The sequence below is a fragment of the Sebastes umbrosus genome, chromosome 1, assembly GCF_015220745.1.
Source record: "Sebastes umbrosus isolate fSebUmb1 chromosome 1, fSebUmb1.pri, whole genome shotgun sequence".
In the NCBI taxonomy this organism is placed as follows: domain Eukaryota; kingdom Metazoa; phylum Chordata; class Actinopteri; order Perciformes; family Sebastidae; genus Sebastes; species Sebastes umbrosus.
Genome location: NC_051269.1, coordinates 22,748,575 through 22,766,700, shown reverse-complemented (window position 1 = coordinate 22,766,700; position 18,126 = coordinate 22,748,575). Strand labels below are relative to the sequence as shown.

The window sequence follows — 18,126 nt, the reverse complement described above, 5'->3', positions numbered from 1 at the left end:
AACTCAAGATCACCTTACGTCACAAACGATCAGTAATAAAACATACAATAAGCATTAAAACACCAGTAATCAAAGAGTTGAGCTGCAGTGGGTAGAACTGGAGCAAATATGATTAAAAAAAGGTTATTTAAGTTATTTATTTCATAAAACGGTCACTATATCCTGACAGTAGTGCATGAGACAGGTAATCTGAAAAAAAAAAACAGGTGTCCTTCGGTGTCCTCCGGTTTTCCTCCGGTCTGTGAAATCTTGCAGATGCCATTAGGAGCACCGGAGGACACCTGAGGACACAGAGGCACATGATTTTTTTCAGACAGGGATATTCACAACCTAAGACCAGTCTAAGGCCAAGACTAGTTTATGCAACTGGCCCCTGATACAAAGGCAGGAGTTGACCTCAGCCCACCAGCTGGAGCAAATTTACAGAGACTGAGAAACTTGTGAACCTATACAGTACTTTAGGCTTTTATTTTGAAAAATCCTAACCGGAAGTTGTACCTGCCTCTTGCTGGACTCTTGCAGACAGAATATGTTTTTTTTAATCTTTACATTACGGATCTTCATTCACCTCAAAGGAGTAAAAGCAGAGAAGCAATGAACGACCAAGACGAAGACCTCGGTGAGCAAAGAGCATGTTTTAGAAAAGATACTTTCATACTTGAACTGCTGCTTTCTGTGTTAAACACAACTTTGTAGACCCCCTCTAGCCTGCACACTTTATACACTAAAGTCTATACTTTAACCCGGGTTAGAGGGCTAAAACGGGTCGTAAACTCCACTTTGTTTGTCCTGGTTTAAGCTGATTTAACTGCTGCTAAGTGTATAACCGTGTCAGTGCATTTCTAGCCACTTTTATCGACATGAAGTCGCTGTTGTAGGCTGCTGAAGTAGTAGCAACACTGTAACGTTAAGGACTTCAGTTGAGTCCAGAGACAGACACCAACTCACTGAAGTGGCCATGGAAGACACAGTCAGACTGACGTCATTCTTCAGAGGTTTCTCAATACTGGATTAATAAACTAAACAGGCAGGACCTGTTTGCATGAAATCCAGCTCTCAAAGTAAATATGAGCTTTTCTTGGGGAAGGATTTCAGGTATCTTCTTGCATCAGTTCAGAAAAGCACAGCAGATTTTTTTTTTTTCCATGAAAACATTTTTAATTACTGAGAGAAAATAGGTGAAATATTTATAGCCTGGTAGGTTTTCACATGTTTGTCCTGGTGTTTTTGTGCAAAATATAGTAAGAGAAAATAAAAATAAAAACAAGCAAAAACAACAAAAGTCATGAAACATACATATAGGATAGACTTGTTTACAATAAAATATACTAAATATGTATATTAAAAAACATGTAGAATACTATAAAATATGTACAATCAAAATAAAATACTATAAAATATGTACAATAAAATAATATGAAAACTACTGTAACATGTGTACAATACAAAATATGTACAATAAAGCCATGAAAAATACTATATAAATATGTACTGTAAAAATATGAAAAAATGTGAAATGTAAAATTAAAAATATTTACAATAAAATATGAAATATATTTTAGAAAAATACAATAAAAAATATAAAAAATACTATAAAAATATGTACAGTAAAAACATGAAGAAAAATACGATACAGATATAATTAAACAAAATATGAAAAATATTAATATCTACAATAAAAGTATTAAAAGAACACAATAAAATATGTATAATAAAATATAAAAATACTATGAAATATTAACAGTAAACAATGAAAAATAAAATACAAATACGTACAACAAAACTATGAAAAATAATATAAAAAATAACAATAAAAATATGAAAATAATAAAATACAAATATGTACAATCAAAATATGAAAAATATAAATATGGACAATACAAGTATTAAAAATACAATAAAATATGTATAATAACAATATGAAAATACTATAGAAACATATACAATAAAACAATGAAAAATACTGTATAAATATGTACAATAAAGATTTGAAAAATACAATATAAATATGTACAATAACAATGTGAAAAATACTATAAAATATGCACCATAAAATGTTAAAAAATACTACAAAATATGTACAGTAACATATGAAAAATACTATACAAACATGTACAATAAAACTACGACAAATACTACAGACAAATTACAATACAAATATGAAAAGATACTATAAAAATATGTACAGTAAAAACATGAAGAAAAATACTAAATATGAAAAGATCTAAATATGTACAATACAAATATGAAATAAACACAATAAAATATGTACAATAAAATGTAAAAATACTTATAAATTTATGTACAGTAAAAATATGAAAAAAGCTATAAAAAATAAATATGCAAAATACATTCAAATATGTGCTATACAAATACTATACTATAAAAAATATGAACATTATATCTGTACTATACTATGTCTCTATTACCTATAGCTCAGAGTTGATATAGCAGGAGCTCCTTGTGTTTTGTTGTGCATGTTTCACTGTTGATCGCCTTTAAACCTGCATGTCTCAGTATAGTTGTTCAGTCTGATCACTCAAGTTAAATTTACTCATAAACAATATTTTTAGTGCTGCAAAGCAGTTCTGCGGGAGTATTTTGGATGTATTGTCCAGTCAAAGCCTCAGTAATCAGGTCGTCTTTGTTCTGCCCTCTTTTTTAACTCACATTCCTTCTCCCCCTCCCTTGCTCCCTTTCTCTCTCTCTCTTTATTTGTCTCTCTCTTAATGAGTCTCCCTCCCTCCTTCCTTACCCCATGCTGTTCTCACACTCCGTCCATCTCAACCCAGATCTTTGGGAAACACCTTCTCGCTGATATTTTTATCCCTCAGCAGAGGTATTGTGTACAGCGTGACATAAGCACACTGGCTCTGTTGTATTTATATCTGCCGGGCAGAAAACACAGCTAATGAAAAACACTCTGAGGAGTAGACGTTGTTGAGCAAAATCATGACGCACACGCTAAATAGCTGCACAGTGCCTCGGAAGTGTCTCAATCAAGGCACTATTGTGTATATTTATGTAATATTTGTTATGTAAGAAGCCTCATATTCTTATATGGTATTTTTGTGAATATTTTTGCTGCTGCACAGCTGCAGTTAGGGAAGTCAAAGCTTGATTAAGTTTCACATTACAGTTACACGTCAGTGAAATACAATAACAAGTAGACACAATCACACAATCACACAAAGTGTTCTGAGTTTGTCACGCCACAGAAAAATGCGTTGGTAACCATCCAGGCAAATCTGAATGATTAAAAACATCGCAAAGTCTATAAAGTTAGGTCATATCAAAATCATGCAAAAAAATAAAAAAGCAGTATTCTCTGCTCTGAAATGCAGGGGCGGGTCCGCTGAGGGCTCTGTAACCACGCCAATCCCTCCATTTGTCTAATCATACAAAGCTGTGTGAATTGTGGTGATGTCTGCTCTCCATAAGATGGAAAGAACGGGTAAAAGTATACATCAGACCTAAATAACGCTCCAAAGTTAGACTAAGTTTTAACGAGGAAAAACTGGCATAGATATTTTCAAAGGGGTCCCTTGACCTCTGACCTCAAGATATGTGAATGAAAATGGGTTCTATGGGTACCCACGAGTCTCCCCTTTACAGACATGCCCACTTTATGATAATCACATGCAGTTTATTATTACTATTAACACATCGGTTATTTACAGACAACACTTGGCTTAACATGATTCAATCTAATATCTGGACAAGCAATATACGTCCACTGTGTTGGACAGAGGAAGACTGAAGGGACATGGCAGCGATCAACCTCAATTTATTACGGTATCGCGAACGCTCAGGTAGACATTAGACATGTGTCAAAATTATAATACAAAATTACGTCAAATTGCATTGAAGTCTATGGGATCTTTGGTTTTCTATCCCCCAAAAGGGGGGCGTGGCCTTGACTGTTTGTGAAGATATATAGTTTGGGACATTTTGGGATATATGCTTATTATGATTACCTGTAACTTTTCAATCTATGCTGGTTGCATGGCAAATAGGACTTGCATTTATATAGCACTTGTTCTAGTCTTCTGACCACTCAAAGCATTTTACTCTACATGTCAGCATTCACCCATTCACACACACATTCATACACTGATGGCAGAGGCTGCCATGCAAGCCCGTCTGAAAGGGAAAATTGTTTAGGGCCAAACGATTTAAAAAAGTATCTAATTGTGATTATTTTGACTGATATTGCAATTGTGATATCAGATGTTAACTTTGACAGCCTTAATTTGAACCCTGACACACTTCAGAAACGCCCTTAACCCTACGCTTCAGTGTTCTTCTTTCGCTCTGCTTGTTTAAACTGACATGTTTCAGTGTAACTCTCATTTTAACATCAATACTGTCCAGTAACAGCTCGTGACTCACTTTTGTGACCGAAAGCGTTTTTTGAAATTTGAAATTGCGATCAGTAACTACATATTTGGTAAAAACTGGAGTTATAACCTGTATCTGACTTTCTGACATCTGTTTTTCTATATAACAAAATATTATCCCATAGAAAGGTGTAATTTCCATGAAAACAGCTTATATTTATATATATATATACTGTATATATGTAGAATATAATGTGAAAGCTGGGGCATCTCTGCAGCACCACAATAATTCATTTAAAATGGTATTTTGACACACATTTAACAAATATTGCGCCTCCTGAGATTTGAAAATTGCAGTAGGCCTTATTGTGATTTCGATAAAGTTTTGATTAATTGTGCAGCCCTAAACAGTATTTGTTTGTTATATCAGTGGAAAGTTACATATTTAACAGTTGTAGTTGTAATTTATTGCGATGTTGTTGTGCAACAGAAACCTTGTAAGAACTTGCAATGTAGGAGTGGTCCCACCTTTTGTTTCTCATATCTGCTGACAGTGTTACTCAATAGGCTCACTTTACCTTTCACCAGACCTACCTGAACTCCACCCGCAATGCAAATATGTTGGAAACACATACAGTCAGTTCACTGTATGAACTGACTGATGACATGATCTGTCATTTATGTTGTTTGTCTGTAGTTAAATTTGGCAGATCTTATGAAAATATTTGACCATAAAAATATTTCAGGGGATAAATCTTCAAATTACAGTTGATACACTACAGACAAAACAATCCCTTCTCAAGGTCTACTTACTAACCTTTTCCGATGCTTTCAACCATATCACATCGTCTTCATCAGCAGTTTGATCAGTTGTCATGGAGATGGATGTGTTACATGCAAACTGAGTAGCTGTATCAGTTACGGAGAACGGAACCTGCCAAAATGAGAAATAAATCAATAAACGACTCGATAAATAAATATATATGTTATTAAATGTAGCAAAAATAATATTGAAATTAAATATCAATGCCATTCATTGATAAAATGTGTCATAAATTGATATTTCTCTTTTAATTGGCTTCTTTATTTATTTATCTTTGTTGAAATGTATAAAGAAAAGAATACAGAAAATACAGCAAAGGGAAAATCATGCTTGAATAAATAAATACATTAATAAATACATACATTTATAAATAAATATTAAATAATTAAATAAAATAATAAATGCAAAAATAAGTCAATAATTAAAAACTAAATGCAAAAATAAATAAAAGGGGAAATTAAACAGAAGAGTAAACAAATAAGGGAATTAATACACAGATAAATATATAAAGAAGCCAATTAAAACAGAAATATCAATTTATGTCACATTTATCAATTAAATAATGACTACATTTATTTTTAATATTATTTATGCTACATTCAATGACATATTTATTTATTTATTTATCGAGTCATTTATTTATCTATTGATTGATTGATTTTTGATTTTGGCAGGTTCTGTCCACCATAATCAGTAGTTTTGTCCAACCGGTATGCAGCAGTAATGTGTTATAGTGAAGACAAACATTGAAGTCTTATATTGTATTGGCTCCTCCTGTTCAGCCTTTTGAGGCATGCTCTATTTACAGAACTCCCATGGACCCTTTGAAGAGAAACCATAAAAAAACAAAGGTAAATGGACAAACACAAAGTGTTGGTAGAAATGGTATTTGCAGTGTGGTTACTGCAGTCTGTCCTCAGCAGCTTGGACAATGGAAGGGTGGGATCTACTGAGGAACTGTCAGAGTGTGGATGAACTGAAAATGATCTTACTTCTCTCAGAGCTGTGGAGACTATTTTCATGTTTGCGCAGTGTCGCATCGGCAAACTGGTATATTCTTGAGTTTATTTCCTCGACTGCATCCAGTGGGCTACCTCCGGGTCTCAAAAGTGAAGCCAATGCCAGTGCATTAAACTTGCATTCTTTCTAATAGCCAGCAGGGGGCGACTCCTCTGGTTGCAAAAAGAAGTCTGATTGTATAGAAGTCTATGAGAAAATGAGCCTACTTCTCACTTGATTTATTACCTCAGTAAGCATTGTAAACATGAGTTTATGGTCCACAAACCAATGGGTGACGTCATGGTGACTACGTCCACTTCTTATATGCAGTCTACGGCTGCATCGGCTGATATCTACTGCTATTAGCAAGCCTTCAGTAATGTTAGTGTTGCCTGCATCTCGTCTGTTCCTTTGGGCTATAACCAGTTTCCTGAAGAATGCATCCTCCCTTCCTGCCACACTGACAGAAACACTGTCCACCCCTCCTTAGCAAGATGATTCCCATTGTTAGCATGATAAAACATACAAGGAAGATTCAAGTAAAGATTTCAAACTGCTCTGTTTGAGCTACCCATTGAACATACAGACAGGTCTGTCACATTTTGCTTTTATCGATACACCTTTCCACACCAGCCAAGTGTAAAAACTTTTTTTGCAATATTTTGTTTCCCCCCTTGTGTCCATCCAGGTTTTTTATGTGCAGTATGAAAATATGCATACAAACAGGTTGCTGGAAACACAAACTTTACTGTGACAACAGAGAAATGATTGTACTTCATCTATCAGCCTGAGGTGTGTTTAATGTCAGTGAGACACAGGCTGTGTCCGAAATCGCATATTGTGCACTACATACCCAAAAAGTGTACTTTTGTTCAACTTACTTTGTATGAATTAACCCTCTGAGAGCCACAATAGACCTGTTTCTGTCTTTTTTAGAGGGGGGACATGTGGACTTTAGAGGAGATAGCAGGTCAACAGTAGATGTCACATAGAGGTGTTGTACATCATCTGAAAGCCGGGAACATGAAGATTAATTAATTTTATTCTAGTCATAAATCAGAAATAATCATGAATAAATGAATTGATTAATTAAAATAAATTGTGAAAGTGTATAAGGGCTTAGAACATTTTGATAGAAGTATATGATGGCCATTGCCATGCTCTATTATGTCTCATAAGATGTTGCAGCAATTTTGGGGTGGATACCATTTGTTGCACAGATTTGGTGCTAAATTTAATCATTTTTTACCAATCGAGAATTGATCAAATTGATCAATAATCCCTCCAAAATACCAATTTAAAGATAGGGTCGATGATGTTGGAAAGCTAGCATAATTTGAAAGTAGCATCGCCTCAGGAGCTCCGTCTAAACCCACCCCCTCCCATCAAAATCTTACAGTTACACCTAAATTGAAGCGTTGTTGATGTTACAGAGCTGTCCGCCATTGTCTGTTTTGAACATTGTCGGCACTACCACATTGCATTGTAGGCTATTTATGTTGCCGTAGTGTCCAGTGATTGCATACTGTAATATTTCACCAGAAATAGTATGAAATTCGCATACTATTGGTTTCATACTAAGGTTTCGGACTTGCTAAAAAATCTCACATACTGTTTTAGTGTACTAAATATCATGGAATGTCGGACACAACCAGAGAAACAACCTCTTCTTCACCTCATCTTCTCAGGTGCATTTGATCCAAACATACCAGAGGAGGGACCATCAGCGCCCCCTCCTGGCTGGCTGGATGACATACATGGATATCAGGGCCACAAAGGAGGAGGTGAGTCTTTTGTTCTCTTCTCTTTTGTTTTCTTTAACTTTTCCCAACCTTCATCTTATGTTTGTGTTAATTACCAGAGGATGACAACCCATTGTATCCACCTCCGCCTGCCTATACCCCCCAGCCTGAACTCAACAGGAACACTTTGGTGCCCAATGTCAGGTAACACACACATAAATAATTCACTTTATCTATAAGATACTTTGCTGATGATTCTGTTTTTTGATTCTGTTCTTGGTCTTGATGTGAGAGACTTGAATGTCTCTCAAGATTTCAGACAGAGATATGAAGGCATGATGGGATAAAAGATGTACATACCCATGTGTGTGTGTGTGTGTGTGTGTGTGTGTGTGTGTGTGTGTGTGTTTGCTCCTCCAGGGTCCCCACAGTGTCGGAGGATGTGGCCAGAGATGCCCTGCTCAAGTTTGTAGAATCTAAATGGAGGTACAGCTCCAAACCTGCCAGGAACCTCATCTTCAAAGAGCTCAAACCCATCATTGTGTACAGGGTAGGAGCATACATCTCTTGCACAAATCAATGGATGAATATGTTACCTATCTAATATCTAACCTGGACCAACCTGACATGTGTGAACACATTCTAGTACCTAATAGTGTGCAGAGGGGGAATAACTAGTGCTTTGCGAAATGCATATTTTGGGGAATCTTTGTTTGAAGGTGGCTTTAAAGGGATAGTTTGGGTGTTTTGAAGTGGGTTTGTATGAGTTACATATCCATAGTCAGTGTATTTCTTACAGTAGATGACGGTCGGCATTTTGGAGAAACAGACAGGAGTACCAGCACGGGAGCAAAGCAATGTACTGCTGTGGACGGGGGCGGCAGCAAAACGTATTTTAATCACCAAAAAGAAAGGCCCACCTATAAAAATCAATATCAGTTTAAGTGTACGCTATATTTAGAATATTTTCACTGCTGTACCTTGCCGTCAGACAACCCCTTTCCAACGGGAAACTGAAGTCAAGTCAAGTCAATATTATTTGTATAACCCAATATCACAAATCACAAATTTGCCTCAGGGGGCTTTACAATCTGCACAGGATACGACATCCTCTGTCCTTTACAGTATGACCTGCTCATCGGATGAGGAAAAATGGAAGAAACCTCAGGAAGCACGAACAGAGGAAGGATCCCTCTTCCAGGATGACAGACATGCAATAGCTGTTATGTTTACAGAGTAACAACATAATGCAAATATAACATAGACAATCCATATGACAAAAATTGATACATATAATGTGAACATACATGAAGAGATGGATCCAGGAGGATGTTAAGCAGCTTCCAAGCATTGCCAAACAGATAGAGCCTGAGCCACATGACCTTCTCTCCACCATGTAAGGGGGGGGGCAGAGAGAGACAGACAAAGAGGCACACAGCAGTGCTTGTGGGACATAAACAATAGAGGGTTATTGAGAGACAGTGGCTTAAAGTTAATATTATTCTCTTCGGCAGGACAACTGGGCTTGAATTATACATCGAGACTGAAACCGACCCACCAGCCGAATAATAAAACAATAACTAATTAATTGAAAGTTAGGGCAAAAAGATGGGTTTTGAGTTTGGATTTAAAGGCTTCCACATAATCAGACTGTCTGATGTCCATACTGAGGTTATTCCAGAGGAAGGGGGCTCGATAGGAAAAGGCCCTTTGGCCTGCTGTCTTCTTTTTCACTCCGGGACCACACAGGAGCCCTGTATTCTGAGAGCGGAGAGTCCCGATTGGAGTATAAGGTTTAAGGAGATCAGACACAGCTGTTATCTATGCTCTCTCCCAAGTCACATGACTCCATTGGAAAAAAAAAAAAAGGATTTTACCTCGCAGAACACGGGTTTGCTCGTTTACTGCTGCCTCGATCGGTTTGTTTGTTTCATGTTATTTATATATATATTTTGGAGGTTGATGGTTGCTTTGGTGAGAGCATAGACAACGGCTTCAGTTCCCAGTCGGTAACATAGACTGTATAGCTGCCTCACGGCAAGGTAAACCGGTGAAAATATTCTAAATATAATGTACACTTAAACTGATATTGATTTTTTTAGGTCGTTCTTTTAGATGTCTAAAATGTGTTTGGCTGCCGGTCTCATCCACAGCAGTACATCGCGGTAACTCCTGTCTGTTTCTCCAAACTGGGGGCATGCCGACTGTCATCCACTATAGGTAATACATTGACTATGGAGAAGTACCTCATACAACCCCACTTCAAAACACCCAAACTATCCCTTTAAATGTGTTGTTTTACCTAAAGGGGAGCTTGAGTTAGCTGTCTCTCTTTCTGATGCAACTGACCAGACTGTAAAAACTCACAACTCACTGGGTAGTCCTGTGACCTCAGCACTTTGTACGTTATCCTCTGATTCAAATCATGACATGGAGTAACTAACGCATGGAGTCACAGATGATCCCCATTCCAGTTGTGCCTCATGTATTTAAATGTTTAGGCACCATTCAAATACAAACCACATCCAATGATTGAAGAGTGTTTTACATACTGAAATAAAGCAAACCTTCCCAGAATACAGCAGAAACAAGATTTCCAAGGGGTGTTAAGTTCCTCTTAAAACTCCAATTTAGCGGGAACATATCAGTCTGACTGACAACATGAATCCAAAGTCCAGTGTTATCTGATTGTCTTCCTTCTGCAGTATCGACTGGAGACCTACGCTGAGACCAGAACCAGCGCCTGGCAGTTTGAACCCTACAATGGTAAAAACATTTATCTGAGCTAACAAATTACAAGTAAATTATGGTCCCATTTAGAGTGAAATAGACCACAAAGCAGGGTATGCTTTAGGGCGTGGCTACCTTGTGATTGATGGTCGCTAACATAGCGTTTTCCTGTCTGGGAGTTGTTCGCGTTTTCGTCTTAGAACTTTAACCCTTTCACAGTGTGTTTTCAATTCATGAAAGTTAATTGTAACATTTTTGGTCGCCTGAAAATGTCTTATTCAGGGTTCCGGTTGTGCTTAGCTCCACCTTCTCGTGTCACTTCCAAAAAACCAAGATGACGTCCACCTCTTATGCTAACATTAGCTAGTTAGCACTAAACACAAAGTACAGCTGAGGCTGATGGGAATATCATTAGTTCTGCAGGTATTTGCTGACAAACCGAAGTATTGGACAACTGAAAAATCTGACCTGATGATGGCGCTAGATGAAAGGTCAGGGGATCACCACAGTGATGCATACATCATGTGGGGAACTACGAATGTCTGAACGAAAGTGGACTGACCAACCAACATCGTCATCTTTGGAGACACGCCACGAGCATGGCAACATTTCTTACCTTACTTCGAGGGCACGTGACTTTTATGGCAGAAGCTGCAAGATTGCAAATCTTTATTTTTTTGTGGTTGACTTATTTAGTTCAATCACCGCTCTTCATTAATCATGTTGTCCTGTTTATTTTTTTTCTTCAAACAGGACAGGTGGTTGATGGTCCTCAGTTTGGTATGAGCCCTCCACCGTGGGACATTCCTGTGTCGTTGCCTCAGAGATACACCGACAGGGTGGAGAAGGTCCGCGTGCCACACTCATCCTTCGTTAAGGTACAGCTTTCTGTACTCCTGAGTGAGCTATTGTTGTGCTTTTGTGTGTTCTCTGTATCAAAGTAATGTGTAAGTAAAGTGTGTGTGTGTGTGTGTGTGTGTGTGTGTGTGTGTGTTTTAGCCATGTCACAAGTGCAACGGCTGTGGAAGAACTCGCTGTACTACTTGTCATGGAAGAGGCCAGGTGAGATGTCTTGTTTTTAAAGGATTTACTACATAATTTGCAGCAAGAGTAGAAGGAAGGTCCAGTTCATGATGCAGTTCAATCCACACTGCAAGGTCATGGTTAGCCCTCAGGTTTCTCAGTATAGAGCTTATACAGTATCAGGAGCAGATATTAAGTTTGGTGTCTGTTCTTCTTGTATGTTTCTTTGTACAACGTTAACATAAAAGGACAGTGGAAGCTGTATCTTCACACATTGACACCTCCATCTGGCAATTTTCATTATCCAGACATCATGTAACATAACAGAACTCTCCTAGCACCCAAAATGTCTTCATTTTCTGTTCAGGTTAATAACACATTAGTGCTGCATCGAACAATTATTTTCACTCTTAATTGATTCATTGTTTCATATTAAACATGTAAGAAAATATGGCCGACTTTACTGTCTTTTAGAGGCTTTAGCAGGTTCCAGAGCTAGAATGAAGGTACAGATATCATATAAAGCCTAAAGGAGTCCATTGGTACCAACCGTGTCATGCTAGTTTGTTGGGAAGGTGGCTAAATAACGCTCTAAAGTCAGGCTAAATTTTGGCCCCCTGTACCCCCCTAAAAAAGACAAAAACTGATCTATTGTGGGTCTCAGAGTGTTAATTGTTAATTGTAGTTAGTTAGATTTTTTGATGTCTTCTGTGTTCTGTGAGGTAAAATGACTGTTTTTTTTGTCAGTGGAGTCTGGTGGCTTCGTAGAGAGCGATATAACAGCTTCAGTTCCCCGTCGGAAAGTGCTGTCTGACAGTGAGGTAAAGCGGCTGTGGACGGGAGCAGCAGAAAAACGTATTTTAGCCACGTAAAAAATCAATAGTCCCTTTAAGTGTACGCTATATTTAGAATATTTTCACCACTTAACCTCGCCATCAGCCAGCCCTTTTCAACGGGGAACTGAAGACGTTATCTATGCTCTCTTCACAGCCACCAGACTCCCTTTGACAAAAACAGTCATTTTAACTCGCAGAACATGGGAGTTGCTGGTCTACCGCTGCAGCGATTGGTTAGTTTGTTTGTGTTATTGTGTGACTTTTGGATCTGAACTAACGTGACGTCACCACAGCAGGACATTGCTTAGCTTTCGTGCCGGTAGTCCTGTCTGCTTCTCCCAACAGGGAGCATCCTGACCACCAACCTATGTCCCATGGGAAAAATGTTTTATAAGGCTTGGGAAAATAGCATTTTGATGCTAAAACGTACGTACTTCGACCAAAATGTGAATGTTCAGATTTGAATACATAAGGAACACCACTGGGAAGCTACAGGATGATATAAAAACCTCAAAAAAAGCAAAAAATAATGGACCTGCCCTTTGAGGCACCTTTTCTGGTGGACACATAACCCAAACCCTCATCTCATTCTGCAGAGGCGTTGTCCATTCTGCCACGGTAACGGTCGTTCCAGGAACAAGCGTTGCACCTCCTGTCACGGCCGAGGTCGTAAGAGGTGGGTGTCCAGTTCTTTCCTGTCTCTCCGTCTGAATGTCCTTCTCCATCTTGCAGAAGCGTTGTTTTAACTGCCATGGCACAGGGTCCAGAAGGCGGCCTGGGAATCACAAGCGGTCGTCCGGGAAGACGCGTTGCTCTTCTTGTAGCGGGAGAGGCCGTAAGAGGTGAGCGATGAGACCCGAGAACTCTGTGTTCTCGAGTTGAGTGAGCCAGTGCTTGAATTGATTTACAAATTACACGTCACTTGATAGACAACACACACTGTGTTGCAAACATATGACTAATCGTTGCCAGTGACCTGGACATTTACTGACAATCCAGTCCGATCTCATTCCTAGGGCTTCAAATACCGAGGCGTTCGAGGAGTTCGATACCGCCGCACAAGGCACCCCTTAGCGTTGGCATGAAATGCACCGGTGATTCCATTAAGTCCAATGTAAACCCATCCGTGGCAACAGTAAACACTCTGAGAAAGTGCACCAGGAGTGTAGTAACAAAGATTAAAGAGCGAAAAGACAACTAGCGGGCGGGAGGGGACGTGGACGTGTCCAACAAACGCACGGCTTTCATCCAGGAGACCGTGTTCCGTACGTCACATTACAATCAGCTGTTCGATTGTGTCCCGTGTTTACAACATTCAGTGTCATTTTCCCTGTACAAATGTAGTAGTTTTAAGCCCTTTCGCATCCTCACTGGGAGGAGCTACGATGCAATGAAGAGATGTGAGCGAGGGAAGCGAGAAACAGAAAGAAAGCTCCCCAAGACCTTGGAGATCTACTGGGGGATGGACACCATTGTTCCGAAACATATTCCCAGTTTGATGACGATGCACTGTCTAACACGTCGCTCCAAAATGTCCCTTAATGGACCAACTGGGTTTAGGTCTGGTGACTGGGCCGGTCACATGCCTCACTGGAAGGAGCTACGATGCTCATCAAACCATTCAGGGACCCCCTCGTGCGCTGTATGGAAGCATCTTTATGTTTCTACTCTTGATCCTTGCTGTACTTTCCACCACGTCATGTCAGTGTCAAACTTCTTCCTGTCTCAGCCATGACCGCTCTGCTTGTTTCTTAATTTATTTTGCACCAATTTGTTCACTTTTTTCATGTTTTACTACGACGATGATGTCCCTCACTCCTCCAGGTGTACTTTCTGTCATGGTCACGGCTACAGGACTTGCTCTGTTTGTCACGGCAGCCAGAACCTGCTGCACTTCATCCAGCTCACTGTGACATGGTATGTCAAAGCAGCGCGCACACACACACACACACACACACACACTCACACACACACTCAAAATCTTTCTTCTGTACATCTGTTTCTTTGTGTTTGTGTGTGTGTGTGTGTGTGTAGGAAGAACGACATAAGTGATTTCATCCCAGACCGTCAGCCTGACTTCCCTGACAAGAAGTTTGAGAAGGTGGCGGGAGATCCGTTCTTCATCGATGAGAGTGTTCTGGTAAAAACACCAGATTATTTTAATTAGAAGTTCCTATCAGATGTGAGGTGTTGATGGCACATAAACGCTACTGAAGAATCTATCCATTCAATCCACACAGACTCCAATCTCGGTATGACATTTACTGGATAAACATAGTTTTCATGGCTCCATGAGGAGAGCGTAAGCGCCCGCTCATAGAGAAATTGGGGGCCATGATTGATCATTGTAGTTGTAGTTAATGCGGCTATAATTGATGTTTTTATAATAACAATGTATACAATGAAAATGTGAAAACAGTGTGATAATGTAAAAGGTGATGAATCTGCAGAGAATGACCAGCTGAATCTGCAGCTTCCCTCAGCTCTACAGAGCTTTATAGAGAGTTTCAGCTCATTGTTTATCTGTCCGACCACAACTTTACTGCTGTGGTTCACTCTCACAGCTCTCATAGCGTTGTTTTCAGAGAAAAAGACACTTGATATCATTTAAAAAACCACCAATGTCTCTTGGAGTCTGTGTGGATGAATACATTTAATAAAATAGAGGCTTATCTGCTCCATGAGATTGACGTCAAAACGCTACTGATGTAGATTTCCTTCCACATAAAGTGCTGCTCAGACAGTCAGAAAGCAGAAAAAAAGCTTTAAGCGCCATCATCAGGTGAACATTTTAATCTGTCCAACACTTTGGTTTATATTAAATACCTGTAAAACTAATGATTTTCCCATCAGCTGAAGGTGTGTTTACTGTTAATTAGGAAATATTAGCATGTTTACTAAGATGGTGAACGTGGTAAACATTATACCTGTTAAACATTGCCATTGTGTGCATGTTAGCACTTAGATCAAAGCACCATAGTGTCTAAGGCCAGCCTCCCAGAGCTGCTAACATGTACGTAGACTCTACTACTGTAGACTGTTAGTCTTGTTGATTGTCTGTGTTTTCCCCTCTGTGTCCTGCTAGGTGTACCCTATCCAGGGTTTCCCCGATCAGGAGATATGCGATGTTTCTACAAAACTGATAAACGAACACCTCAATCGCTTCAGTTCCACCAGCCGCATCCTGCAACAGGTACAAACAAACATACAAACTTGTTCTCTTGTTCATTCAAAAATAAACAATTTTGTAAAGTAATTGGGTGATATAGAAATGGTAGTAGTAGTTTTATACCCTGCACACTGAATGCCAATGTCCCTTCCCTATGTTGAAGAAAGTGCATTAATAAGCTTATGGAGTAGTCCAGTGAAGAAGTTTTTTTGTAGTTCTACTGAACGGGGCTTTCAAAATGTCTGAAAAATTTCACTGAAAGAGATGCAAAAACACCACAAAGAAGCAAAAAGACTAAAAAGTGACACAAAACGACCACAAAAGAGCTGCAGAAATACTATAAAGTGACGCAAGCACTACAAAAAGAAAAAAGACTACAAAGAGATGCAAAAAGACTACAAAGTGATGCAAAACTACCACAAACTGATGCAAAATGACCACAAAACGTCCGCAAAGTGATGCAAAATAATCGCAAAGTGACGCAAAAAGTCTATAAAGTGATGCAAAACAACCACAAAGAGACACAGAAAGACCTCAAAGAGATACAAAAAGTCTACAAAGTGATGCAAAACAACCACAAAGAGACACAGAAAGACCTCAAAGAGATACAAAAAGACTACAAAGTGATGAAAAAAGAACACAAAGTGGTGCAAAAAGTCTACAAATTAACATAATACGACTACAAAGTGGCGCAAAAAGACTACAAAGTGACACAAAACAACCATAAAAAGACCACAAACTGACACAAAAATTACTAAAAGTGACACAAAACGACCACAGAGATTCAAAAATAGACTACAAAGTGATGCAACAAGACTACAAAGAGAAAGTGATGTAAATCCCTGCATTGAATTAAGCTGAGATACCTAATAGAGCTGTGACTTTTTAAGAATGGTGAATGTTTCGTTTGCTTTTCTCTCCAAAAATAAAATGATACTAACGTCATGACTGCTTTTTATTTCTGTCCGTAGCGTCAGACCATCGAGCTGGTGCCCCTGACTCACGCTTATTACACTTACAGTGGAAAAGACCACAGCTTCTTCGTCTACGGAGTGGAGAACAAAGTCTTTGCTTCCAAATATCCTTCTGCGTGTACTCTTCTATAAGTAACATATAGACATATTGTTAACATATTTCATCCTGACAATACATGTGTATGTGTAGTATGGGTCATTAAAGGAGGGAAAGGGAAGCAGGTGGAAAAAGCTAAATCATCCATTTTCATCAACATTTATGTGTTCACCAAAAATTCATTGTAGTGATATTAAGCTATATGAAAATCTACCGGCACTTATCAACACTGGACTGGTGTTACTACATTAACCGTCCGTACTAATTGTTCAGCATGCCTTCAAGTGTGTGATAACACGGTGCTTTAAATGACCAAACAAAGCCTTAATGTTGTGCTAAAACATTTACATATTAGATTAAATGTTCTTCAGGACTCTTAAAGCTACGCGCCAAAGTCCAGACTGACCCAGTTTACTGCCAGTATGTTTCCTCAGATAAGATAAAGACCAGCTTCCTGTCCCAGTATTCAGTCAATTCATACTCTAAATGAGTGAATATATTTAGATTATATTGCTTATTTAGTGGGAATTTTTATATATATCTGTCAAAGTTAACACAATAATAATGCGTTAATGCAAATTTGTTTTAACGCCAATCATTTTTTTAACACATTAACGCAACTCACGTTTTTTTAGGTTGTAGCAGGCTCAGTTTTAAAGCATATAGAGTGAAGATACTGGTATCATATGAAACTACAAAACCTAAGGAGTTCATTGGTATCAATCATGTCATACTACCTTGTCACAAAGAAGCCTAAATAATGCCCAAAAGTTACGCTAAATTTTGGCGAGGAAAAACTGATATCATTTTCAAAGGGGTCCCTTGACCTCTGACCTCAAGATATGTGAATGAAGATGGGTTCTATAGGTACCCACGAGACTCCCCTTTACATACATGCCCACTTTATGATAATCACATGCAGTTTTGGGGCAAGTCATAATCAAGTCAGCACACTGACACACTGACAGCTGTTGTTGCCTGTTGGGCTTGAGTGTGCCATGTTATGATTTGAGCATATTTCTACGCTAAATGCAGTACCTGTGAGGGTTTCTGGACAATATTTGTCATTGTTTTGTGTCGTTAATTGATTTCTAATAATACATATATACATACATTTGCATATACTGTATATATATACTGTATTTATGATGTGGTATCCCAGCATATATTCATTCATCTTTTATAAAGGACACGTCATTTTTGTATGTCTCACACTGTCTCAGCGATTGTTTAAAGATTTTACTATTTTAAATTTTATATGTAAAATATGTTTTTATTATTAAAACAATAAAGACACAGAACATACTGTATGAGAGAAGCAGGAATGTGTTTATAGAGGTGGAGAATTACGTTGCCAGCCTCTTCACCAAAGGTTTTTCTCCACTTTTAAAGA

At 38.4% G+C, this 18,126-nt stretch overlaps 1 protein-coding gene across 2 annotated transcripts; it reads left to right on the top strand.

Annotated features, from left to right (window-relative positions):
* Positions 1–496: 496 nt before the first annotated feature.
* LOC119491357 (protein SSUH2 homolog) lies at positions 497–17,628 on the top strand. 2 transcript variants are annotated; one of them, XM_037775285.1, is made up of 12 exons: positions 497–619; positions 7,851–7,946; positions 8,024–8,108; positions 8,325–8,454; positions 10,610–10,670; positions 11,388–11,512; positions 11,634–11,696; positions 13,226–13,335; positions 14,318–14,410; positions 14,528–14,633; positions 15,579–15,686; positions 16,634–17,628. In XM_037775285.1, exons 1-12 carry the CDS (start codon positions 595–597, stop codon positions 16,766–16,768), a joined length of 1,137 nt encoding a protein of 378 aa, XP_037631213.1. In that variant the 5' UTR covers positions 497–594; the 3' UTR covers positions 16,769–17,628. The 2 variants fall into 2 exon arrangements, with proteins under 2 accessions (XP_037631213.1, XP_037631220.1); XM_037775292.1 differs by lacking the exon at positions 13,226–13,335 and adding an exon at positions 13,090–13,169.
* The last annotated feature ends 498 nt before the right edge of the window (positions 17,629–18,126 follow it).

Excerpts from the sequence above, each read along its gene's own strand:
- LOC119491357 (XM_037775285.1), top strand. The coding sequence starts at position 595 with ATGAACGACCAAGACGAAGACCTCG. Across the intron at positions 7,947-8,023 it reads TCAGGGCCACAAAGGAGGAG|AGGATGACAACCCATTGTAT; the intron begins GTGAGTCTTTTG and ends GTTAATTACCAG. Across the intron at positions 11,513-11,633 it reads CACACTCATCCTTCGTTAAG|CCATGTCACAAGTGCAACGG; the intron begins GTACAGCTTTCT and ends TGTGTGTTTTAG.